The sequence below is a fragment of the Denticeps clupeoides genome, chromosome 18 (assembly GCF_900700375.1).
Source record: "Denticeps clupeoides chromosome 18, fDenClu1.1, whole genome shotgun sequence".
Taxonomy (NCBI): Eukaryota; Metazoa; Chordata; class Actinopteri; order Clupeiformes; family Denticipitidae; genus Denticeps; species Denticeps clupeoides.
The window spans coordinates 18613478-18641452 of record NC_041724.1 but is presented as its reverse complement, the minus strand read 5'-3'; the positions used below and the strand labels follow the sequence as shown (position 1 = coordinate 18641452).

Here is a 27975-nt window from a genome sequence, read left to right as displayed (position 1 = left end):
CAGGCACTGCAACTAATTTCGTTGTACTTGTTACAATGACAATAAAGATATTCTGATTCTGATAAAAGAACTCTGGGCCAACCACTGCTCCTCCACTTTATCTGCACAGAGTATAAGGAAGCGCTAGGCCAACCTATATATTCACACAAGTAATAGCGTTGAAGGCCTGCACATTGTGAAGAGAGAGTATAGTTGTTGAGAAGCATTACCTATATTAGAACAAGTCCTTGTGATGATCTCTATGGTTGGTCGGGGGTCTTCCGCCCTACCTCACCTCTGTCCCGCCAGAACCTGCTCTGCCGCTGGCTGGTCCCATCTAGTGGTGTCCTGCATATAAGAAATACCCCACATATCATGTGTGTGTGGCTGGTTTCCTCTGCGTTCTCTGGCTGCCTCCCGGAGTCATGTGGTGTGATTCCTAAAAGGCGTTTGGTTTGGAGCATTTGGTTTTATGTGCTGGTTCTATTCATGTACAGAATCACTGCTCTTCTTGATTCAGATGCAGTACGACATAAAGCCCCAGGAAATCACATAGGTGTGTAAAATGTGAGAGAATACTGTATGCTTTCCACGCAATGACCTTCAAGAGCTACTGAGCTACACCAATCACATTCAAGCACATTTTTTGAGAGCAGGCGCAAGCGAAATTGCAGTCATCAGCTGCTGGCCGCCTGTGACTGGACCTGCTCTTATAACTGACAGCTGTAAGACAGTTGCTACATTGATGAGGATTGGCAGGTTAAATCAGACGTTTGGCTGGCCAACACACTGCTGAGACCCTTGGAGATTAGAGTTCATCAATGTGATTGAGACCTGGGGGGCTATCAGGAGAAGTGGCTGCCATCATTCATGCCAACACTGGTAACATTGATGTTGCTCATTCATTTTCCTGGATCACCTCACACTCAGGCCTGATTTGCACATGTGCTGCAGCTAGCAATGAATGGTGGCTTGGACCATTGCTGCTGATTCCTGACAACCACCGGAGAACAACATGGATGTGCAGATCATCCCCAGTCAGAACTATTCATAGTTCTTAAATGTGCTAAAATTGGCAAAATATTTATAAAATATATTCATGTCACATAAACAAATTACCATAAATAAGCTCATGTGAATAGTTGATGAATAGTTAATGAACGTGACTGTGTCAGTTTACTGTGCCAAAATGACTGTGTTTATAAGGAGAGAACTTTAAACCATACTTTCCCTTTCAATAACAAACTATGATGCTACATCAAGATACTAGCATGCAGTTGTGACTCTGTCAACAGACAGATGGCCTGTAGGACTCCTGTATCACACATGAGTGGGCGCCATGTTTTGCCATATCTATTATATTGTACAGTGTAAGGAAGTAGTTATAGTTTTGGTTCAGCCTGAACCCAGAACAGCAATGTGTCCATGGATCTGGAATATGTTGGTTTTAATAAGACTTTCAGCACAATGGAGTGATGATATGCCCTGCATATCGTATTCCCACAGTTCACATGGGGGGCACATGCGGGGCAGTGGTGTCCTAGCGGTTAAGGAAGCGGCCCAGTAATCAGAAGGTTGACTGTTCGAATCCCGGTCCCCCAAGGTGCCACTGAGGTGCAAAGCACCGTCCCCACACACTGCTCCCTGGGCGCCTGTCATGGCTGCCCACTGCTCACTCAGGGTGATGGGTTAAATGCAGAGGACACATTTTGTTGTGTTCACCATGTGTTGCAGTGTTTCACAATGACAATCACTTCACTTTCACTTCACATGGCTAACAGAGAATTGTCTTCCTTAAAAAGCATAACATTTCGGCATAAGACACTTCCTCTCTCATTAAGTCATCTCTGCAAATCATTGTATCATAACTATGGGAACATATAAAGATAATCAGGAATTTCACTTGAATAATTGATGAATCATTGTTGTCTAGTTGATTTATAGGGACTGTGTAAGGCTGAGGCCAGCATTCATCAACTACAAATGCCTATTTTTATCTAAACCGAGCTGGCCAGTGATATTCCTTCATCAGGCTTAAAGAACCATCTGTGCCCAGATTCTTCTGGTCAGGAATCGGTGCTGGGCAGGGAAAAAGAGGACGCAAACACATGACTAACAGAGCAAGAGATTTGCTATATAAATACAGGGAAGGGTGAACACAGGGACAGGACGCAGACATGAGACGACCGGATACATTTATGACACTTCTCTATGTCCATCCTCACCAATTAAATGGCAATTAATATTATAGTGCCGCCACCTGGTTTTATGGTTCTAAGTTGGTTCTATGTTGCAGGTTCTTTCTGATCAGTCAAGGCCAATGTGGGACAGGTGGAATGTTTTGCGTTATATTAAGGTGGATAATTTGTGAATCAAGCAGCCACAGTCACTACCGGCACTACTTTCTAATTAGATTTTAATGCATTGCTGTGATGGCCAGTAGCTGCCTGATTAATGTGGCCTTCTCTCCTTGTGTATGTTTCCCTTCTGGTCGAACGACACATGTCTATGGGTCAGTTTATGCTTTTGCATGTTTCGCTTCCTTTTTCGGCCATTGCGCCAGATTTCGATTTTACCCCGATGTCCCACCGCTGCGCTTTCTTCCCAGGAACAAAATCACCAAGCAACTTCATTTTATATATACTGATTATATTCTGCACTGCATCAATGCACATTCTTCCATGTCTGCACCGCGATGCATCGATTATGAGATTCATTTTGTTGCTCCTGTGTTGCTCTGTATAAAGCTACCCTGGTTGTGTCTTGACCCTGTCAGTCCCTGTGTTCTGTGTCTGCGTAAATTGTGCAATTGCGTCCTTTGTTTCCTGCTGGCACGGATTCCTAACATACTAACATTAATAATAGTTGATAATAAACTATAATCCTTTACATGTACATTACATTGCTCTATTGGGTAACTCTGCCCACACTTACACTTTGCCTCTTTTAAAAAGAAAATGTTAAAGTGAAGTGATTGTGAAACACAGCTCAGCACGTGGTGACACAGCAAAGTCTTTTAACCCATCACCCTTGGTGAACAGTGGGCAGCCATGAGAGCACCCAGGGAGCAGTGTGTGGGGACTTTTCTCAAGGACACCTCAGCGGCCCCTTGGCATTTCGGGATTCGAACCGACAATGTTCTGATTTCGGATCCGCTTCCTTAGCCAACCACTGCTCCTCCGCTTCATCTGCACAGATAATATTATTTTTATTAGAATCCGAATCAGAATATCTGTATTGTCATTGTAACAAGTACAACGAAATTAGGTGCAGTGCCTGAGCCAGAGAAGTATCTTAAGTACTGTGTAAAAAAAATGACATATACTTATATAATACAAAATATAATTAAAATATAATACAGATTATGATACCAAAAATACAATTTTAATTAAAGGGTGAGTTAGAGTAAAGGGTGAGTTAGAGTAAGGGTAAAGCCAGGACAAACAGGTCATGATGTGGAAATGAGGAGTCCTTTATGATATTCTATAATCTCTTGAGGCCGCGAGAGCTGTGCAGTTCATCCAGAGAGGGTAGAGAACAGCCAATGATTTCCTGGGCAGTCGTTTAACTTAAAAAAAGAAAAGATAAACCTTTATTATAAATTTGCATGGTCAGAGCAGCACTATCAGATGCTATTCTTTATATGTGTATATATGTATCTGTGTGCATGTGTGTGTGCGTGTGTAAGTGATTCCTTAATGATGCCTATTTTAGAGTCTTGACAGCGGCAGGATGGAAAGACCTTTCCTTTACACCATAAGGATGTAGAAGCCGCTGACTGAAATGGTGTCATGGATGGGATGCAAGATGACAGCTTCACTCACTACCCACACCTTCTCCAGATATAGTGGGATAGTCCAGGATCCATGCAGAGAGATGATGTCCACTCCTACACATTTCCTCTTGATTGTGTAGAATGGTGTAGCAGTTGAGATGTTGAAGTAGTGCTGCACGATTAATCGTAATCGCGATGTCAGTCTGTGCGATTACATGAACGCAAAAAGATGCGATTTAAATGATAAGTACATGGATTGGATCGGATATGTTGCCGATCCATTCTCATTCTCTCAAAGTTGGCGAGCTGACTGAAGTCTCACATCTCATGTCTCACATCTCAGTCGGATGTGACGTGTTTGGTCACATGACTTTCGATTCAGAGACATATGGGTAGACGGCGCATGACGAGCTGCATCGTACGTCAACGTCGCCGCCATATTGCGATAGGCTCTGCAGTGGCGTGAAGCATATACATGTCTATGGAGAGAAGTGCAAAAAATGCCTCACTCTTGTGCTGCTTGGGGCTGTACAAACCGCTGTACGCTCCAAACCAGATCCCGGGGGATTACATTTCATAGGTAAAGCGGGACAATTGTTTTGAATATATTTGGCCATTATAAAATCCCGTTTTATAAGTCTTAACCGTAGCTAAGCTAGGCTAAGCTAGCAAAGCTATGCATTCCTGTGTTCAAGTCAGCCTCCAAACAACATTTTGGCTAAACGTAGGCATTAACTATTTAGACTGTTCTTAGCTGTTTAGTTGACTTTGAAGGTTTCCTAAAGAAATTCACCTCAGTTTACAAATCTTAACCTTAGCTAAGATAGCAAAGCTATGCATCCCTGTGTTCAAGTCAGCCTCCAAACAACGTTTTGGTTAAACGTAAGAACTATAATATGGGATTTTATATATAATATAATCAAATATAATCAAAACAGTTGTTTAGCCTTACCAGGGTTTGTCGTTCGACAGTAATGTAAAGAGTTTTTTGTGATTATTTTATTTTTTTTGTGATTATTTTATATTTGTAGAATATTGCATTTTGAAAGCACTGGGCATTTCAGGTTGTTATAAGTAGTTTGTATGTTTCACTTTGAAATTAAACATTTCACTATTAGTTTGTGACTTTTCATTGATATACAAGCAAGTGTCCTTTATCATATCGCAATCCCATATCGCAATATTGATCTCAATAATCGCAATATGTCTTTTTCCCCAAATCATGCAGCCCTAATTCAAAGGGTGGTAGTGCCTAGTGGGTAACACACTCGCCTGTGAACCAGGAGACCCAGGTTCAAATCCCATCAGAGCTCTGGGGCATATCAATACTTCCAGGATTCCTCATTCTTTGCTGAAGATAGTTCTTAATGACATTGGCAGGGCTGATTGCATTTCCGTGGTACCACCGTGGCTGCAAAATAAATAATTACATTTTAGGTTCTCCCAGTGACACAGTGCCTACCTAATGGTAATGCATTATGGTGAATATTATGCCTATATTTTCCATCAGAAATGCATTGCAAGGAACCTCCAGCATGCTTCTCTGTTGCCTGTAGGCACTCAATATTGTGGGCTACCACTCTCCAGGGCTTCAGCTAAAAAAATGCTTTTTTCGACTGAAAGATATTGTGTTTTTGCTCGCCATTTTTCTGCACCCCAGTGCTTTTATGCATAGTTGAGTCACTTGGCCTTGTTTTCATGTCTTAGATATTGCTCAGTGTTACAGTTCTTTTACACAACTTGCTTAAAAGTTATGGTGCATTTAAGGGAGATGAGAGGCACCTAAGTGTCAAAACTGCTTATATATGCATGGTCCGCATGCTAAACAACCTGCAAGGCACAGGCATGGGCCAGCGAGCATTTACTCCGGACAAGTGACCAGTGGAGAACTGTTCTCTGATGAATGCAGAAATGGTGTTGGAGTCAATACAGAACTGCCTTATACTTTGTGAATGGTAGAGTGACAAGGCCATACTACCTGAATAACATCATTCATATAGGCATGAACATTGCAAGCCTAATTTAATCTTCATGAACGACAATGCTGATCAAGGTTGCATCATCAGGGAGCGTCTGCTGGAGACTGGGCTACCTTGGCTGGAGTCATGTGATGTTGTTGTCAAGCTGTAACTGAAAGCCTAATGTCCCAAATGTTTTGTGAGTAGTGTATGTGTATCTGGGTGCCACTGGTTTCTGCCAATTTTGAGCTGATGTCACTGCAGAATATCACATTTGAAGGGCTTGATGTGTTTTTGCTTGGTCGATCTTCAACCTTGATCCTCAACAAAAGATTAAACCTGATACACTTCCTGACCTGCAGAGACTTATATCTTCTTGAAAACCCAATAAGTTTAAGGGTGACATAGCATCATTCTTCTTTCATTGTTGAAAACGACTTCTTGTGATAATTGCACAGCTCACTGTTTGTATTCTATGTATTCTATGTTGCGGTCTATATCGACCACCTTAGATAACGCAATTTCTTTCTTAGTCAATAAGGGTGGTATGGACTAAAATGATCTAAAATGTGTGAAATTTGCTGTACACTGAACAAATACAGAACGTCTGCAGGGTAAAGGTGCTGTAATGGAAAGCATTCTGCGTTTCTGTTGAAATCGTCTCAATGCTCAGGAGATGTTAGCTGAAGTGTGGCTTCTCCTCAGAATTGAGGTCATTACAAAAATAGCAGCATGCTTCCCACCGCCGAGATGCCTCCCGTGATGAATTGGTGGTTGTGGGTCAGTGCCACGATGGCCTGAGTGAAGGAGAAAAATGAAGGCAGGGGTAACTAGAAGCCCCCAGGTTTCTGGCTCTTGGGGAGGAAATGTTAATTACAGCTTTTACAGAATCTGAATAGTTTGCAGGGATTACAACACAAACGGGAAACTGTGTGGAAAAGTGGCTAATTTTGATTAGTTTATTCTATAATTCATAATTTTAGGACATTAGGTATTTCAGCGTCCATTTCCCTCCCCTAAATCCTTTCAACAGACTGGGTGTGGAGAACCATCTGTTTGGACAGAAGAAAGCACAGGTGCTTAAAGACATTATGGGCAGTTTTCCTAGGAGATTCCAGAGATGGAATCCTGGTAGAAGAAGGTGGGGGAGGGATGACAGTAAGGGAACAAGGTTTTCCAGGATCTGCTGTTTGAGGTTAGGATATTTAGAGGATATTTTTTTCTTAAGATGTGAAGTGTGTAGTTATTTTTTTGCTATCTTTTCTGCTCTCATTATCTGCATGATTTGTTTAATCTCTTTCGTTCTATGTATTGCGCACATGCTTGCTTGCACGCATGCACACACGCTCATACACACTTAAAGGTCATGCTTCCATAAAAACTGAATCAAATGTACACCATCTCAGATTTTTGCAGTATTTCCCCACAATATATATGTTATTAAATAGTACGCATTTTTGTTGTTTGTATTCTGGTCATGCTTCTGTCCTGCACCTCAGTGCAGTGCATATTTCCCTGATATTCCTGATTGTGTTTGGTTTTGCTTGAATTTTTGCTCACTGAGTCGTGTGTTGAGTTTGCCTTGTCAGAATGAATATACGTGATGAGCACTGGTGCCACGCCACCTTGATTCATGTCCAAGGGCATCGTCCCTCTTACAATCACAAAGTGAGTCACATTTCTTTTATGTAGTCACTCAGTCGGAAGGAAAACGTTAATTTTTTTAATAAAGCGATGCCTTATTTAAATCCGGCTCAGTGAAACACACAGCCACAGAATCACTGGAGGCCAAAGTGGGCGACGGATATGTTCAGCATGTCAGGTGCCCCCGGGGTGAACACTTTATTTCTTTACCATTCTCTCCGTGCCACTGAGGGGAAATGATGATTAGTGTGTAATATGGGAATAAACGTGGGACATCTCCCTCTTTGGGAGGGCTGTGGGAAATGTGACGTTTCCTGAGGGAGATCGCTCGCCGCCCTGCTTTTTCTCTGTGCCAGCGCAAGTACAGGTTCTGCAGCAGGAAGAATCTTGCATACGGAACAGACTGGGTTGGAGGAAAACACCAGCTTCTTTTTGGCACGATTGGATCATACCTGTGCCAGTTCTGCCATGTTGTTTCTAACTAGATTGTCATAAATTAAGGAATCACAGGTTGCTGAGGAGGAACTACAGACCAACAAAAATAAAAGTGCAGTCGTGCATTTCACAAGCACCTTCCATGCCAGGTCATCTGTTTGTGGGCCCAAGGGGCCACCGAGGACAGCAGCAGATTTTATATGTGACACTGCAGTAGAACAAAGGCCACCAGCCTGCCACCAACCTCTGAATTCCTTTTCTGAGGATTACAATGGAAAATATGTTGGAACATATTGAAATTTTACAGTTGTTATCACGGGGATGACCATTTGCAGTCATGTCTCTGGTGGCTGAAGAGACTGTGAAAGTCGAGTGGCCTGAGGAAGGGGAGCTGATTGGTGATCAATATATGAGTTACCCTATTTTAAATGTAATGGTAGTGTAACTATTTCAGTTACTATTAATGGAACTAATTCCATTTGATTATTATGTATTACTTTTCTAAATGATTAATGAATATTCTTAACTGTATTCTTAACTTTTTTTAAATTGTGTGTTTACCTTAAATAGCAGTTCTAAACATTGACTACTGCCAAACTCAATATTTGGGATTCCTGATGGCTCACTTGCACTTAACTGTACTGAAAAGGATTTTATAGCTTTCAAGTCCATATTAGCAAGATGTTTATTGTTGTTACATTGGAAGTCTGTTAAATATCCTTCTATGAGACGTCATGTTTTTCTTAAAACATGAAAAAATAAAATGCACATTGAGAGGATGTACAGTACAGTTGTTGGCAACCCTTTATCTCCTATTTACCTAATTTAGGGGTACTACCTCTGTTACAGTTATATCTATGTAGTGTGGTTGTGGTGAGCCGAATGGGGACAAGGTTGTACATAGTTTTATATACTGCACTCTGCAGTATAAATTTATTTATTTTCTCCTTCATTCATTTCAGGGTGGTTTTCTTTCTTTCTTTATTATTTATTTTATAATTATATAAATAGTAAGTGAAAGTATTGTATTGTAGTTTTTTAAATACAGATATTTGACAAAAAACCCATTAATTCATATATTTAAAACTGAAGATAATAGGTTTATTTTATGCACTAGTGTTACCCACTAGGTCTTATTTTTTCTATTTGAATCTTTCTGAATTCCATGCTTTCCATTATAAACATATTTATTCCAATAAAAACTATGTGATTATGGAGAAATAACCTGCATTATGACAAATCCCATTTAATCATCGTTTAACAAAGTGCTTGGACATTAACTGTTTGCTTTTGTAAACCATTTACATGTAAATAATATGTGCATTTCATACAAAGACCTATTTCACAATAATATGCATTCTTCCTTTTGTAAAATAAAAGAGCTTCATATTTGACCTCAACATAAAAAACTTATCAAACAAATAAACATTGTGGAGAACTGGAATACGAACAAAAAAAGTTGAATAATGAAATTTAACTTCTTCTGAGTCATAAAAAAAAAAGAGATTATTGTTCTGCATGCACGGAACCGATCAAGCAAGTGGTCCAGATGATAGTCAGGATGACAGTGAGAAACACGAATTATACACAAATTCATGTTTTAGCGAGGATTCAGTGTTATTTGTTGCGACGTTTTCCGCATCGTGGAATTCATAGGGCCCTATTACTACCACCACATAACGCGTCTTGTACCTATACCTCATTATTTCTGTTAACAAACTGAAGAGTAGGTCTATAGTTATCACTTTATGTTTCATATATACTGCCAACAATAAGCAACCAGTTCACTGTCAAAACAAACTGAACAAAATGCGTCCTCTGCATTGAAGCATTCACCTTGATGAGCAGTGGGCAGCCATGGATGGCATCCAGGGAGCAGTGTGTGAGGACAGTACCTTGGTCAAGGGGACCTCAGTGGCCTTCAGATTACGAGTTTGCTTCCTTAGCCGCTAGGCCACCACTGCCCCACCACTTATATAAAGCCATTACATTATACTTGCATCACAGCACGGGGTGTGTGCACATCTGTATTAACCCTTTCATGTCAGCAAACACATTGCTGCTCCTGGTGTAAGGAACCTGTGGGAACAGCTGTTAATGGGAGGGCATTTATTAACATTTGTATTAACAGATGTTTGAATATTTGACCAGTTTGATTTAATATTATTTTTTGAATATAGTATTCGTGCAGCTTATGTGTGAAAATCAAAACCTTGAATATCTTTCTGAACTATGAACAGGGGGACTATTTAGATTAGAGCTGAACAATTTTGTAGAAAATTATTTTTTGGTTAAAAACTTATGGTTAAATGCATGGCCTTATTCTATTATGGTCTATATCATTTCTGCATTATCATTATCGGTCAGTGCATGGAGGCCAGGTGAGACTAAGGAACTGTGAGGAACTAAGAACAGGTGTTAAAAAAAAAAAGAGTGAAAATGAAAAGTGTTGGTTACAGACCAATTACAGAAAAACAGAAGGGAAAGACTGAAAGATGTATTAAGCACAACTCTGGAGAAATTTACTTTATGGTCTGTTCATTTAATTACTTATAATTTATTCATTCATTCATTCATTTACGCATGGTGGTGAGTAAATGAATAAATGAGCACACCCGCCTATGAACCAGAAGACCCAGGTTCAAATCCCACTTACTACCATTGTGTCCCTGAGCAAGACAGTTATCCCTGAGTGTTTCCAGGGGGGGACTGTCCCTGTAACTACTGATTGTAAGTCACTCTGGATAAGGGTGCCTGGTAAATGCTGTAAATGTCATGCATTTGTGTATGTTGAACCAGGATGCTCACCACTATTTGATGTAAGGCTGCCAATGTCTATTGGAAATGTAGAATGCACCAATGTTCTTCCTATGGCAAATGCTGGTACCAGTTAATTCATTCTTTACAGAATCCAGCACATGTAAACCCTTAGCAATGCTGTAATTGAAAAATATTAGAAGTGTTAAATTATCATTGTTGCATTTGATTTCTGCTCAGAGTTGAGCTCATAACATTTTAAATTGACATTCTGAATCCGTGCTTAAAAGTCTTGCCTACATTTCTGGTGAAATATATATTCATAACCAATTAAATGGGATGAAATCAGACGTAGGATATAACAGAAGGCATTGGGCTGCTTTCTAATCACTCGTCCACTCCCGCCCCCTCCTCTCTGAGGATTATTCCAAAGTATCTGGTGTGCTTTGCTCATGCAGTAATTAATCACACGTCGGCTGAAGTGCCACGCCTTATTTCCTGCTCTACAAATCCAGGACTTTCCTAGATGCTTTGCAGTCTCATAAAAATACGTCTGATCAAATCAGGTCATGCCGACAATATTTGCTTTGAAACACGTAGAAAAAAGCCCCAATCAAGATCGTATTGATCTCAATGCTACTGGGCTAACCTTTTTATCTGCGGCAAGCATATGGACACATATTTAACACAAATGGGTCCTAGCTCCTTTTCAGTTCTTTTTTTTAATTTGAACTGAACGAGGACAAGCCATGCATTATCTAATAGATTTGGCAGGTCTGCTGAGTTGGAGAATATCTGATAAAACTGGGTTACACTGCTTTAATCAATGACTACCACCACAAGCCAATTTCAAGAAGGGGCTCAACAACCAAGATAGGCTTTCAGGCCGGATTAGAAAAGCAGGATACTGTGAGGGAGAGGGAGCACATCTGCTCAAGTGCTGGGCACAGCCCCCTGTCTCACGCTGTGTTGGCGCCTGAATCCTCCACCCATGTGATAGAAGGCAGATTTATTCCCCGCCTCCCACTCCGATAAACACGTCCCTTCAGGTTGTATGCATAATTCCATATTTTCCAGATCTCCCGCTTCAGTGTCTTCGGAGGGAAAGGGCCAAGTCATTATTTCTTGCTGCTGTGCCAGAGCAGGTATTACCATACAGTACTCTGTATAAAAGAGGCAGGAATAAAGGCTAGTTCCTTGACAGCTAAAGTGGTTGGATGACCCAGAGTGACAGCTGCTTAGAGCAGCTCGCGGGCGGCACTTGTCCAGCCTGGTTCCTAGAGCCTCAGACCCAGGCGTATGATATTCACTTCAGGACAACTACTGCTCGCAAAAACATATCTACATAAGGTGGGTTGATATTGGCCTAATAATCCATTTCCATCATACTGAGTCTGAAATGAAAAGTGCAATATTTCCACCTACACCACCTGCAGTATTTCCTGATAGTACTGGATTGCTGGATTGCACAAAGGTTCAAGAATAGTTGTTTATTTTGTATATATTTTTTTTTACATTTTATTCAGTACATTTTTTATTCAGTCTTTTTTCACTGATCATTTTACTGATAATTTTTTGCTTTCATCCGATTAGGGGAAATGAATACCAGTCCTTTCTGGGCATCAAAAAAGTGCTACCACTGCCATGTCCTTTACATCTTTCCTTCCTTAGATGCACAGTCAAACTAGGGCCCAGATCTCAAGCATCTGTGCACTTTGCTGGAAAAAAGCTGCTGCTTTTTTTGTTCCAGAAACCAAAGGACACTTTTAGATGTCTTGTGTAGTCCGTGTCTTATAGAGTCACCACCATCCTGAGTGAGATTTTACATCTCACCAGTTGATCATTGTCAGCAAAATGCATTTGAGATATGATCATTTAATGGATTAAACTAATGAATTACTAGTCCTAAACTAATAACTAGTTTTGAAATGAATTAATCTTGAATTAAGACTAAACTTTGCTATAATGCATGTTTAAAACTGTTACAGGGACAGTTTTGTAGCTCAGACAGTAGAGATAATCATTGCTTTGAGAGTATACATTTTTACATTGAAAGGTGTATGTAAATCATCTTGTTGCTCCAGTTGAAATATTGCAAGGGCTACTGTATTTGCAGCATCTTTTATTTTTATAATGAGGCACATGACTGGAGCCATTATTTCAAATTTCTTCACATGGCGCCCAGAACAGCTCATCCTGCACCCTGTGCAGTGGAGGGACTGCCTGAGATTAAATGAAATATTTCCCCCTGTGCTTCTGTCTATCTGGAGATATGGAGTCTTATCGCACATTTTTCTGAGCAGAACTGTGAGGCATCACATTCCAGCTTGTCACACAATGGCACTTCAGATTTCTCTCATTTGCCGTTGCTTTCCTGTGACTCCGAGATATTTGCATGTAAATAACCAGCCCTGTTTTTGTTGTTTATGGGAATCAAAGCCAAAATAAGACATTTAACCACATGTAACTTGTAATAATGTTTGCTTCTATGGATAATTGATGAAGCTAATTTGCTTCTTGTTTGCATTCAGTGACTTTTCACACCAGACTTGTTGCAGCCACAGCACTAATTGCTGTCATTATGAAATTGAGCTATTTTTAACACTGAACTGAGGAACACAGTGTAAACATCTGCACACATGAAGATCTGCTGGTATTTCAGATTCATGGTGCTTGTGAGTGTAAGCTCTTAGTGAATTGGATCATTGGATCAAGTCAGGCACAAAGACAAATCATGCTATTAATACTGCTTTGGTTTTTACAGTTCACATCTGGGTATGCAGCTCCAAACTGCATATTCTCAAATCAGACAAAGTTCAATAAAACTGAACACCAAACCCCCTGATTAAATTTTAAATTTAAATTTTCAACAACAAATACAACCAATGGATGGTGTGGAATGCTGTGACCGCCTTTCACACATCATCACTGTGCTATCTCAACGTCAAATAATAGCTGTCATTAAGTGTTTGTCATAAAATGCCAGATTGCACTTAGAATAGTCATATCAATTCTGCAGTCCTGATTGTTAAAATGAAATCACAGGCAGTTGCATGGCTATTTACAAAGCTGCGTTCTCACCTAATGGGCGAGCATCATGACCCCACCGACCCTCTGGCTCTTCGTCTAGCATGCATCAGCTCAGTTCAGGATACCAGCTCTGGTGCTGGTGGGCAAGCACTTTTTGCATCATTCATTTTCTGAAATAAAAATTTGCAGTCATACATTGATATAGAGGAAAGTTGTGGAGATACTTAAAAATACCACAATATTATTTTTAGGCCATATCGCTCAGCCCTAGTTAACAGTGTTTACATAGCAAGCATATAACAGAGTGCCTCCAAGGTGCCCCAGCAGGTTTTTGGAAAAGCTCCCTTGCCTGCTGCAGAGTGATTAGCTCAGTTGAATATTCTTCCCGAGCTTGTCTAGCGGGAGCTAGTATGTGGATCAGTATAAAAACAAAGATTTTTCATTTTTGGTTTTACACACTATTAACTCAGATTTAGCATTCAACACAATCAGAACGTGGCTGCAACATGAAGTGGCAAGGAGTGTATTCAGTGTATTTTTAATGTACAGTACCAGTCAAAAGTTTTTTTTTTCCACAGATGACATCCAAGCTATGAAGAAAAACATATGGAGTTATGTAGTTAAAAAGAGTGTTAAACAAATGAGAAAATGCTTTTTATGATAGATTCTTGCCACCTTTTGCTTGGACAGCTTTGCACACTCTTGGCATTTTGCCACTCAGCCGCTTGAGATTGTCAGATTGGTATGGTTCTAAAATGTAAAACATCTTCTGGTTTGTTATACACTGCACATACGGTGTTGAACTTCTCTGGTACTTGGATCAATAACAGCAGAGACTGAAGATGTTCTGATGTCTCTTCTCTGTTTTGTCAGTTTTATACATAATGGACATATAGTCCCCCTACTGTATTTAGGCTTTATGTGTTCATTTATGTAACTGTGGTAGTGCTGATAATATGATAATCTATCAGCCACCTGACCACTGATCATGACCCTAATAGCGTCTTGTTTCTGTTTGGTCATTAAATATCTAAATTCCTGGTGTCCTCCAGATTGCAGTTTATGATAATTAGCTGTGTCAGAGCATTAAAAAGCATATTTCAATGTGCTGTCATTTTTAAGATAACTCTTTTACACCAGTATCATAGAATGAGCCAGGCCAGTACAACATTTCTTTATTCATTAAAAAAAAAAAATAATAATGGTAGTGTTTATTATATGTATTCCAACCTTAATCACACTGACTGAAAATAAAGTAAAAAATGTATGTACAGTGGGAGAAATAATTATTTGATCTCCTGCTGACTCTGTAAGTGGGTAACACACTCGCCTATGAAGCAGAAGACACAGGTTTAAACCACACTTACTTCCATTATGTCCCTGAGCAAGACACTTTACCACGAGGTAACTACTGGTTGTAAGTTGCTCTGGATAAGGGCGTCTGATGAATATTGTAAATGTAACAAAGAAATGATCAGCTTGTCATTTCAATGGTAGGTTCATTTGAGCAAAAAAATCGTTTCAAAATAGTTTATAATAGTTATAAATTCATGTTCATTTTTATGAATGAAATAAGTATTGGATCCCTGTGCTAAACGTGCTTTACTTTTGTTAGCAATCACAGAGGTCAGACGTTTCTCGTAGTTGGACATAAGGTTTGCACAAATTTCAGGGGGGATTTTGTCCCACTCCTGTACATGTGCTTTCTTGAGCAGGGGGACCTTGCGGGGTGCAGGATTTCAGTTCTTCATGGCGTAGTGTGTTACCAACTGTTTTCTTGGTGACTATTCTCCCGCACCATTGCACTGCTTCCTGTAGCTGCTCCCGCATCAGATGAAAAAAAAGGGTACCTGGGACTTAGACACACACAAACAACTGGAGGTGTAAAAACAGTTGTTAGGGGAACCCACAACCACCCCCACAGAGTGCTATATACAACAAAACCACAGACTAGCAGGAGGAACACTACAGACACAAGCAGGAGGATATATACAATGGGACAGCATGCAAGGAAGGACCTACCATCACAACACAAGAACATGGCAGAATATCTACCGCAAACACTCCAAAATGGAGTTTTGGACGGAATCGCGGAATCCAACAAGTAAATCGGAATCTACTACAAAGCACAGAATTATATATAACTGCCGTTTTTTGGCTGCTGAAGGCGGCAGAATGTTCACACACCAACACAATGTAAATGTGTAAATGCATGGTCAGCAATACCATACCATACTTTTTTATAAAGCTCTTTAACACAGCAAAGGAGCTGACCAAAGTGCTGTACAAAAAATAAGTTAAATTACCAGGAAAGTGAGTTTTTAACAAGATTTAAAGACAGTGATTGATGGAGCCTGTCTGACACTGATTGGTAGGTCATTCCATAGACGTGGGGTGGCCACTGTGCTTGTAATGTGACCTAGGAACAGACAATAGTCTCTGGTCTGAAGACCTGAGAGAACGCGATGGAGTGTAAGAACGGATTTAGAAAAGATAAAAGACTATAAAACAGACCGGGAGCCAGTGTAGTGAGGGTAAGATCAGGGCTTGCCTGTTTTTACCAGTGAGAAAACGTGCAGTTCTGTACTAATTATAATTACAGAAGTCAAGGCGGGATTGTAATGAAAGCGCGAATCACTGTTTCCAGCAATGACGAAGAGGTTGTCAGTGCCGAACCTGGAACACTTGCACGATCGGTTCCCTGCATGCGCAACGTATTTTGACATAATTCGACTCTAAATTCTAAGTTTAGAGCGGAACGATACCGAAACAGTTTTTGATGAATGGGAAGATCTCTTTTGTAAGAACGTATGTGATGACCACTTACAGGCAATAACTCATATCAGGAACAGAGAAAATAAGCAACACAACGTTTTATTTATTTGATACTGTCACGAACCGGTCCAGCAGGGGTTACTCCGGGGTCCGGAGTTTCATGTCCGTTGGGTCATTGTTCCCCAACAATGTCTACTCTACTCTGTCTACTCTGTATTAAACCGCTGTCTCATGACGTCGTGCGTCCTTCTTGGATGTCCAGCCATCGTGACAGACACGTTTTTTATGTTGAGGTCAAACGCGAAGTACTTTTATTTTGCAAAAGGAAGAATGTGTAATATTGTGAAATTGATTTTTGTATGAGATGCACATATTATTTATATGTAAATGCCCAAGCACTTTGAACATTGAATAAAAGCAATTTGTCATATTTCAGGTTACTTTTCCCCACCCACTCCATAATCACATAGTTTGTAGGTGAATAAATATGTTTATAATTGAAAACAGAAGAATTAAAACTGAAAAAACGGATTTCATAGGGTCCTAGGGCAGGGGCTTCCTTATATAGGCCAGAGTTGACGAGGTAACAAGGTGACCTTGGCTCCTCCCCCCAGTCAACCTAAAAGGGACAAAACACACACATATACACTTAACCCACTGATCTAACCCACTAACAACCACAGCACAATATACGGCCCTACAACATAGGGATGTAACACCTCAGATCTCCTATCTCAGTTCACTCCCTGCTCTGCACCTCGATCTTTCAGGTTACTAGGAAAGCATTCATCTAGACTCTTCTCCGTCTTGGCTCCTAGGTGGTGGAAGGAATTTCCACTAGATGTTCAAACAGCTGATCCACTAAAGATCTTTAAGTGCAAACTAAAACCTTCCTGTTCAGAAAATATTTGGACTTAAAGAGCTCTTACATACAATATCTGTACCTCCTTACATACAATATCTATACCTCCGGGATCTGGAATAGACAAAGACTGCCTGAAGTGCACGTGTACTTAATCTATAGGTGACCGTGTGGGTGTGGCTGAGGATCTAATTATTATTATTCAGGTGAAGGTGACCGGGTGCATGCAGGAGCCATGTGTGCAGCAGCAGGGACCGTGCAGTCTGTCACACATATAAATTAGATTAGAGTCTTTCATTGGTTAAAACCAGTATGTTAGAAAGTCAATCCAACCTTTTCACTGTCTCACACTCCCCCAAAAGACGGGAGGATCATGAAATGGCGTTGTGTGCTACAGTGTGAGTGACTGGATGGAAAGACTTGACAGTAACACATTCACAAAGGACTTCATTGTTTTGTCTGGGACAGGTGAGGTAAGGTAGGCCCCATGCCACCAGTGTGACTCTAACACCTCACTAAAACTCATTCTTAACGGGTAACAACAATTTATGTAATTAGCATCCACTATCTCATGTCCTTTTTCCCTTGTTTCTTACTATGAGAGGCCCTATAGGACATTATCCATTATCCTTGCATACACAATAATTTACATTTACTATCATTCAATCTTACATTCACTATCATAGTTCTTTTTACATTGGTATGATCTGAGTAAGAGAGTATAATAGTAAATGAAGGACAGTATGACTGAACATGAAAGAGGGTATGGTAGTATTTGTGAAAGTGTATAGTATTGTGTGTGTGAGTATGGATAATGACCTATAGGGCCTCTCATAACTTACCACACACATACGCAGGCTTGCGTTTGCAACTTACCTGGTCCGGTTTATCTCCCCTTAATGTGTCGCGTGTGTTTATTATTAATATCTTGTCTGTATTGATATGATGCTGCGGTGACAGCGGAGTGGTCTTGTTTAAACTTGTCTGTGAAAGAGTGTGAAACCAAATTACACATACCTCACCAGGTTGTGGACCATATCTGCCAACTTCTGGATCTGGAACTCACTAAAATAATTCCCAGTTAATTTTTTTTAACACATTTTTGTCTGATATTACCAGAATTAAACTATTAAAAAATACCAGAGAATAACAGTTCATAAACAAATGAAATCATGACTTTTGTTGCCATTCTTGGCTCCATTTTTTGGAGTTTTTGCAGTGGTTACACAACTTTTTCACCTCAGTTTACAAATCTTAACCTTAGCTAAGCTAGTAAAGCTATGCATCCCTGTGTTCAAGTCAGCCTCCAAACAACGTTTTGGTTAAACGTAAGAACTATAATACGGGATATTATAATGGCCAAATATAATCAAAACAGTTGTTTAGCCTTACCAGGGTTTGTCGTTCGACAGTAATGTTTTTTGTGATTATTTAATATTTTTTGTGATTATTTTATATTTGTAGAATATTGTATTTTGAAAGCACTGGGCATTTCAGGCTGTTATAAGTAGTTTGTATGTTTCACTTTGAAATTAAACATTTCACTATTAGTATGCGACTTTTCATTGATATACAAGCAAGTGTCCTTTATCATATCGCAATCGCATATCGCAATATTGATCTCAATAATCGCAATATGTCTTTTTCCCCAAATCGTGCAGCCCTAATTTCAGATGTACACACCAATTTACAGGAGACACAAGCACATGAACAATAAAATCAGTTACATAATCTGTTTTTATATAATGGCAAGACATTGTAGTGTTGCTTTTTAACAAAATCCTCTGCAACTTCAACATTGGAGAGTGCATCTGTGCTTTTGCCAGTATACCTATTTATCAGATTATTTCCCTTCTGAAGCCTCTAGTTGGTAAACCATCTGTGCATATTGTGTTTTGGAGGAATGTGTTTTAGAAGAAGTGAAAAATTAAGGCATTGGGGACTCAAGGCTGCTTTATCCTCTTCACAGCTATTTTATAGTGAAGAATTATAAATGAGATGGATTGCAACATGTATTGTTTTTCATTTGCGATTGTTTCTGACTATTTAAGGCCTATATTTATTCTGATCATTTTAAAATGGCTGCCCTATATATATATAAATAAAAAGATCACCAATTTAATTATTCAGATTGGCAGTTGTTAACCTATCAGTCTGATTTGATATTTTTTGTTGTTATTTATTTCATAGATTATTATGATGACCTTATTGTAAACCATGTATATCCAGGCTTATTACCAAAGTTTGTGATTGTATTGTGTAATGCAATAGGCAACATTAGCAGTGTTGTTTTGGAGGTATTGAATAAACTGCTCATCACATGGACAGCCCAATTCATTGACCCAGCCCAAGTATTGGCCCAAAGTGTCAACATGCAGTAGAAAATGGATGCCAACATACAATCTGATAAAATAGAGATGTTGTAGTTTTAGTTTATTGTAGATTTTGGGACATGAAATTTGCGCTTAGTTCATGTCAATACTTATGTACCTTTTTAGCCCACAAATCAGTACACAAGTGGTTTGAGGTCACTTAAACTTGAGGTCACTTGTACTATACTGTTTGAGGTTGAATGGTTACAACACAGATTTACAAAAAAGCGTCTTTTCTTCTCCTCCATGTCAGTTCAGCACATGAGGAGAGTGGTGGCCTGCCTCCTTTACACATTCAGAAAATAAGCTGGTGTGGTGATTACAGCTCCATAGACAGAACAGTCCTTTTGTCCTTGATATGGTGCCAGCGTTGTAGAAGCATAATGACTGCATATGCAGTTTCTGTGGCCTGCCAACTGCCCCTGCCAGGATTATTTGGAATCGGGGGGACTGCATTGTGACATTTTCAGAATGTTTTCTGTGAAACATGCCAGTTTCTTTGATTAAATATGTTGCTTTGTTGTTTGCCACGAGCAGAAGCTCATTGAAAGTCAGCGATTCGCCAGTCAGCTTCTGCATCGTGTGTATAGCTGCTGGCGCCGATTCTTGGACTGAATGGAAATTCCTAATGTATGACTGAAATAAATCGCACAGCTTCCATGTCCATGCTAAATTCCTCTATCCATGCTTGTAGTGTGAATTTCGGAAGACGTGTACTGTAGTCTATTTAAAAAAGCATGTGACAGCTTGCATGATTTAACAAAGTGCCGAAAGTATGAGATTAGATTAGATCTATACAGATCAGCTTTCTCCACCCTCCCAACACCACATCTGCTTATGCTGCACTGTAGTGCTTATGTTATACAGGACCAGATGCATCTTTGTCAACTTGTTGAATTTTTAGTCTTGACAGTTCTTCCTAGAATCACAATGCATAAGAAATGACAGTGCAGTTTACTGTACAGTGAAGTGCTGCAGGTGAAATTTGTAGGTTTACCATTGGTAAGATCTGCAATTGGCAACAAGTGCCAATTGTACAAACCACTGTACGCTCCAAACCAGATCCCGGGGATTACATTTCACAGGTAAGGCTGGACAATTGTTTTGAATATATTTGTCCATTATAAAATCCTGTTTTATAAGGCTTAACCTTAGCTAAGCTAGGCTAAGCTAGCGAAGCTATGCATTCCTGTGTTCAAGTCAGCCTCCAAACAACGTTTTGGCTAAACGTAGGCATTAACTATTTAGACTGTTCTTAGCTGTTTAGTTAACTTTTCTCAAACTTTGAAGGTTTCCTAAAGAAATTCACCTCACTTTTACAAATCTTAACCTAAGCTAGCAAAACTATGCATCCCTGTGTTCAAGTCAGCCTCCAAAACAACGTTTTGGTTAAACGTAAGAACTATAATACGGGATTTTATAATGGCCAAATATAATCAAAACAGTTGTTTAGCCTTACCAGGGTTCGACAGTAATGTAAAAGAGTTTTTTGTGATTTATTTAATTTTATAGAATATTGTATTTTGAAATCACTGGGCATTTCAGGTTGTTATAAGTAGTTTGTATGTCTCACTTTGAAAGCAAGTGTCCTTTATCATATCGCAATCGCATATCGCAATATTAATCACAATAATTGCAATATGTCGTTTTCCCCAAATCGTGCAGCCCTTTCTTAATTCAATTGTGGCTGCCAAAATTGTAATCGTGATCAAAATTCAATTAAATGTGCATCCCTACTTACTACCGTTTTTGAAGAAAATACTTAACCTTGAGTGTCTCCGGGGGGACTGTCCGTGTAACTACTGATTCGAAGTTGCTCTGGATTAGGGCAACTGATAAATGCAGTAAATGTTTAGTTACAAAGCAAAAAAACACTACATTTTGTCTAGAATTAGAAATAGAAGGAGAAATAGATTGAAGGTTCAAATATAATGTCAGTAGTTACAGGGACAGTCCCCCTGGAGCAACTTAGGGTTAAGTGTCTTGCTCAGGGACACAATGGTAGTAAGTGGGATTTGAACCTGGGTCTTCTGGTTCATAGGCGAGTGTGTTACCCTCTATTCTACTACCACCCACCCAACAAAATGTTCCGTCTGCATGTGTGGGCATGGGTAGATTGATTTGAGCCTGAGACCTTCCAGTTGTTTCTTTAGATCTGCTTCTTTGTTTACATGAACATTCATGATTGTTGAGACCATACTGTGAGAGTGCAGTAGTTTACCATTGATTTTGCATCAGCATCCGTGACCTCCTCTAAAAATCAGTGAATGTCCCTTTATTTACTCTTAAGACAAAGATGTGAAGATGGATGATGAGTGATGCCTGTCAAAGAAGAGGTATGGGCATGTCAGGTGGTGTGGATGTGTTGAGCCCAGTTCATCACTAATAGCATTAGTCACTACTAACCTTTCTTAGAGTCAACTGTGTGCTTCTGTCTGCTGTATATATTACCCACGTTGGGTCGAGTAGAACGGACAATTGATTCTTCTGTTGTGCTCAGGGGATAGGAGGAATCGCACTCTTCAATTCATCCACAGAAAAACGCGAACGCAGGTCTCGATGCGGGCTGGCTGGTGGGCACAAACAGCCGTGAGCTGTATGAACAGGAAAAAGTATTCGTGATTCATACTGTACGGAACAGCGGGAGGTTGAGCAGCCCCCCGGAGTTGTTTACATAATTCATCTTTAGTAAATATGCTGCAGATGTATTTCCAGTGGGGGAGCAGTGATTAGACAGGCCACTGCTAAACGGTCCCCCTGTAAAAGTCTTTTCAACACTGATGCTGTAATGCTGCACATCAGTTATAAAGTCAGTTGCTAGCATTACAGGATTAAATGATCTTTTCACTGAACCTGTCTCTTCTGTCTGGGGAGAACGACATTAACAATGTAAATGGTCATGAAAATAAAGAAGACACATTGAATGAGAAGGTGTGTCTAAACCTTTGGCCTGTACTGTATGGTTTAACTGTTCTAGACAGTGAGGGAAGTGGTGGCCTAATGGTTAAAGAAGCAGCCCCGTAACCAGAAGGTTGCCGGTTCGAATCCTGATCTGCGAAGGTGCCACTGAGCAAAAGCAGCAACCTTCTGATTACTGGCCGCTTCCTTAACTGCCAACCCACCACTGCCTCAGTAAAATTATTTAAAAATAAAATTACTTTTTTCCTCATGAATGTACACCCCACAGCACCCCATATTGACAGAAAAAACACAGAATTGTTGACATTTTTGCAGCTTTATTAAAAAGAATAACTAAAATGTCACATGGTCTGAAGTATTCAGATGCTTTGCGCATCTGAATACTTAATACTTCATTTAGTAGAAGCACCCTTTTGATCTAATACAGCCATGAGTCTTTTTGGGAAAGATGCAAAGTTTTTCACACCTTGGGGATCCTCTGCCATTCCCCCTTGCATCCTCTCCAGTTCTGGCAGGTTGGATGGTAAACGTTGGTGGGCAGCCATTTTTAGGTCTTTCCAGAGATGCTCAATTGGGTTTAAGTCAGGGCTCTGGCTGGGCCATTCAAGAACAGTCACAGAAGCCACTCCTTCAGCATTTTAGCTGTGTGTTTAGGGTCATTGTCTTGTTGGAAGGTAAACCTTTGTCCAAGGTTGAGGTCCTGAGCACTATCCCTGTACTTGGCCCCATTCAAATTTCTCTTGATTACAACCAGTCATCCTGTCCCTGCAGCTGCAAAACACCCCCACAGCATGATGCAGCTACCACCATGCTTCACTGTTGGGACTGTATTGGACAGGTGATGAGCAGTTCCTGGTTCTCCAAACATACCGCTTAGAATTTAGGCTGAAAAATTCTATTTTGAGCACGTCAGACCAGAGAATCTTATTTCTCACCACATGGGAGTCCTTCAGGTTTTTTTAGCAAACACCATGCGGGCTTTCATGTGTCTTGCACTGAGGGAGAGGCTTCTGTCGGGTCACTCTGCCATAAAGCCCCGACTGGTGGAGGGTGTTGGTTGACTTTCTACAACTTTCTCCCATCTCCACCTCCGGAGCTGCGTCACAGTGATCTTTGGATTCTTCTTTACCTCTCTCACCAAGGCTCTTCTTCCTCGATAGCTCAGTTTCGTTGGATGGCCAGCTCTAGGAAGGGTTCTGGTTTAAGGATTGTGGAGGCCACTGTGCTCTTAGGAACCTTAAGAGTTCCTAAGTTCCTTTGACCTCATGATTCTCATTTGCTCTGGCATGCATTGTGAGCTGTAAGGTCTTATATAGTCAGGTGTGTGGCTTTCCTAATAAGGTCCAATCAGTATAATCACCACAGCAGGACAGAGCGATTTACAATCAGTAGTTACAGGGACGGTCCGACTGGAGCAACTTAGGGTTAAGTGTCTTGTTCAGGGACGCAATGGTGGTAAATGGGGTTTTAACTTGGGTCTTTTGTTTCAAAGGTGAGAATACTGTACATCTAAATACAGTTTTACAGAGTTACAGAGTAAAGTTGTGGTGGTCAGGGCTTCATGGGTCTTCAAAGTTCCTGAAGTTTTTGTCTGATTTCAACTGGACATAAACAGTTGAAAGGGTTGAGATGAGTCTCTAATGAGGGGCAGCCCATGGTCGAGAGCAGAGTGGACACAACTTCCTGGATCCTGGAGAAGGTCTGATGGTGTGGCCACAGCCCGACACCGGAAGAGAGAGGGTCAGAGGAGCTGGACGTAGGCCTGCCTCTCTGTCTATGCCAGTAGAGGAGCATCCAGAAGATGGCACAGTTGTTTCCAAAGTGGGGGAACTGTGCTTGACTGTGCTTGCCTGTCCACTGTCCATCCTCGTTTGTCTTCCTAATGAAGACTATGTCCATGTGTCCAATTATCCTGCCTTAATTGTAGTCTTCTAATCGTGTTGACTTTTGTTGATATCCGTCTTGAGAGACACCTTATTTCTGTTTTGCTTGCCGTAGATGTATTCTGTTGCTGTTTATTTCTACGTAAATTTCATTATGTTGTAAATAAAATAAAAAATTAAGAGAAATAAAATATGATAAAAAGGCCTCAGTAATGTCAAAATTGGATATCTTTTCTTTGGATATTTCTTTGGATACTTTTTTAATGCTAGGGTTTGACATATGCCACGGTGAAAATTATTGGAACGACTTTGTGACAGTAAATGTTGGCGCCAGGCAGCTGCTGTATGAAATCTGGAGTGGAGTTCTCGCTCTCTCTCTCTCACCCCCCTTTAAACCCTTCTGTCGGCTTGTGTAGGATGATGAATATGTATTGCAGGCAGGAACATGCTCTCTGACACAGTGGAGAGATGTGTAGTGAAGTGATAGCTACACCTCAAGGTGGTTCTCCGATGCACACTTATACATTATAAATAATTTATAAAATCATTGTGTAATGTAAGATCCGCCACAAACTCTGGCCTTTATTCGTCTGCTGCAGCAGCTGGAGAGTGGCGAGTGCTAAAAGCCGAAAACTCGAGAATTGATCAGGCGGCGCACAGCAAGCGCTCTCCATGCACTAAAGACTTGGCTACGCTAATAAGCCACTGCTGGAGATTAGCATTTCCAGTGCTGTCACTGTGCACCCACACACTGCAGCAAATAGACTGGTCAGGGGAATAGTAACTGTGGTAGCAAACACCACACCTTCATCTGTTTACCCCTTTTTATTTCATACCATTTCTTCTCACATCAATATGAATGCGATTAAAACTGGTTTCGTAATGATACCTTGACCATACTTTGGAAGTTGACCAACCCAGGTGTGGCTAACTTGAGCTCCACTAATGAAGGAAGAGGCGGAGCCATGACCACCACATTTTTTACATATGTGAACATTTTAAGTTATTTTCCCTGGTGACTAGTTACTCTTATAATGCTGTAACTCACTTACTAATTCAGTTACTTTTAGAAATAAGTAACTAGTAACTCAACACTGCTCATTTAGTTATCGCATTATACATATTTTTTAATTTTTAATAAAAAGACATCATGATTTGCTCTGCAAGCAGGTGGCTGGAATGGAAAAAAAATTGTATTATGCTTAATGCCTTAATTAACATTAATAATAAAAAGAGCAAAATGGTTTCTGTCATATTTGTCACATTTAACAGCAGTTGTTATTGGATGGGAGTACTGCAGACGACATCATTATTAAGCTTTTATGGTAAAATGTTGATTTAAAGTCATGGTTATTGATTTATGTCACTTTGTTTTTGTGGACGGCATTGTAAAATTAGTTTGTCTATTGATCACATTTGGTCTAATACAGTTATTCATGGCAGAGATGCTCTGCCTCAGGTTTAGATTAGGTTTTGCTTCTCAACTCATTCAGAAAATTTCTCCACTGTTCACTTTTTCCTGGGGCTTCATGAACTGAGGTGTGTGTGCTGGCAGTCTTTTTTATCAGGCCTCTGACATGGTGCCTTGACAGCATCCTCAGAGAAGAACAGTTTGTCCAAGGGAGTGTAGGTGTCTGTCTTGCAGGAGGCTGAGTCAGTGACACCACTGTTCCTCATCAGCTGTAGTTTTTAGTGGCAGAACAACATAAACTCTCCTAAAATTGTAAACATGACATTTATGTTTATGCAAAGTTGTAATAAACCTTTACAATGTGAATTTTTAAATATGTCTTGCAAAATGCAGCAACACAGCCACATCACTTATTGAGACATTTTAAAACCTGAAGTAGCCAAAAGTGGCCCTTTTGCCCGATTGACAGATTCCAGCTTCAAACTCCCAAAGTCTCCCATCCACCATATGGTAAAATGATGGCACTAACAATGCCTGACAAAGTGACCACAGCGGCATTTTTTCTAGTGTGATGTTAGTACAAGTCAGCCTGGTGTCTTTGGATTGTCATTAATTGTCTTTTCCCCTTTTGCTGTGCAGGACATTGGATGTGACCAGAAGATCAAACAGTGAATGAAGACCTTGAAGATTTTTTTGTTGTTGTTGAAATCATCACATCCTTACGGTGACTGATGACAGCACTTCAGGACTGAGAGCAGACAGAAGATCTGTCGGTGTGTATGTGTCTTGTGCTTGCTGTCATTCCCGTGACGGAACATGTGGTGTGCACCAAGGGGGATCGGGCTCTTCCCCCACCTCCAGACTAATGGTGGCCCTGCCACTTCTCTTTGGATATTGATTCTGTCCTGGAACTTCTCAGTGGTCAGCATGCAGAACTACCACCCAACGGTGAATACACATTATGGGGCGGTGCGGGGAGTGCGGGTGCCATTGCCAAGTGAGATCCTCGGGCCCGTGGACCAGTACCTGGGAGTTCCGTATGCTGCTCCGCCCGTAGGGGAGAACCGTTTCCTGCCGCCAGAGCCACCCTCTTCTTGGTCGGGTATCAAGAACGCAACTCACTTTGCACCGGTGTGCCCGCAGAACATTCACAACGCTGTGCCAGAAATCATGATGCCCATATGGTTTACTTTTAATCTGGATATTGTTGCGACATACATTCAAGACCAGAATGAGGATTGTTTGTACTTAAACATCTATGTTCCAACAGAAGATGGTGAGTATGTCGGGTAAACAAAAAAAATGCTGTTTGGTTCCCCTCTTCGTGTCACTGCTGTCTTGTGTTTGACGCATGAAACCGTTTTCCGTCGCATGAGTCTGTGTCTCCTCCATCACCTCACTCTGTCTTGATCTTGATCTACCATATTTTTTTTTTCTTATCAACTCTTCCCTTCCATGCCTCTGTTATGGGTTCCTCTTTTGTAAAGGTAAAACAAATAGGCCAAACATGATGAAATGCCTGAAATGGAGGAGAAAAATACACAATTGGACAGTGTGATCTTGGTATAGCTCCTCCAACTTTCATCGACTTAATTGTTCTGTGGGTATTAGATGCTCAACCTGCTGAGTAAGTGAAAGATGCTGGTACACGTGAGGCCTGTGGCATTAGTCTGAACCATGTAAGACCCCTTACTGTCCTCCTTGAATAACAAGAGTCACAAAGCAAAATTACACTTTAGAAGAGCTGTAAATAATTAGTCAAGCTAAACACTAAAAAACACATATTAAGGAGTGCAGTTGTAATGGTCAGTTCTACCATTTTCACTGAAAAGTGTACAGAACTGACCATCATCATGCTCAAAATGACAGATGACGTCGTCGTTTCATGGTTGTAATGGGTCTTATATAGAAGTGCATGTGACAATGGGCTTCCTGTGTCCCAGGGTGCAGCAAATTAATTCCACAATTTTGGAATATTTCTGCTGAAAAACGCCCCTGTCAGGGTACCCTGTTGTTCCCGATGATGGGTTTGGGCTCAGTCAAGTTGTTGCATGTGTCCTTCATTTCTTTCAGAGCCTTCTGTTATTTCGGAGTCTTCTATTCATTTTTACAGTCAAAAGAATATCCAAGGAATGTGCCAGAAAACCCAACAAGAAAATATGTAGAAAAGGAGGT

General features: G+C 40.4%; 1 protein-coding gene across 4 annotated transcripts in view; it reads left to right on the top strand.

Moving 5' to 3' along the window:
• nlgn3a (neuroligin 3a) overlaps window positions 1-27975 on the top strand; it is a 121310-nt gene that overhangs the window by 7340 nt on the left and 85995 nt on the right. For 3 of the 4 annotated variants that reach the window (XM_028959833.1, XM_028959831.1, XM_028959834.1), the window contains exon 2: window positions 26440-27076. In XM_028959833.1, coding sequence (XP_028815666.1) covers window positions 26617-27076 — 460 coding nt within the window. In that variant the 5' untranslated portion in view covers window positions 26440-26616. Of the gene's footprint in view, window positions 1-26439; window positions 27077-27913; window positions 27974-27975 lie in introns of all 4 variants that reach the window. The other variant, XM_028959830.1, reaches the window with a different exon arrangement.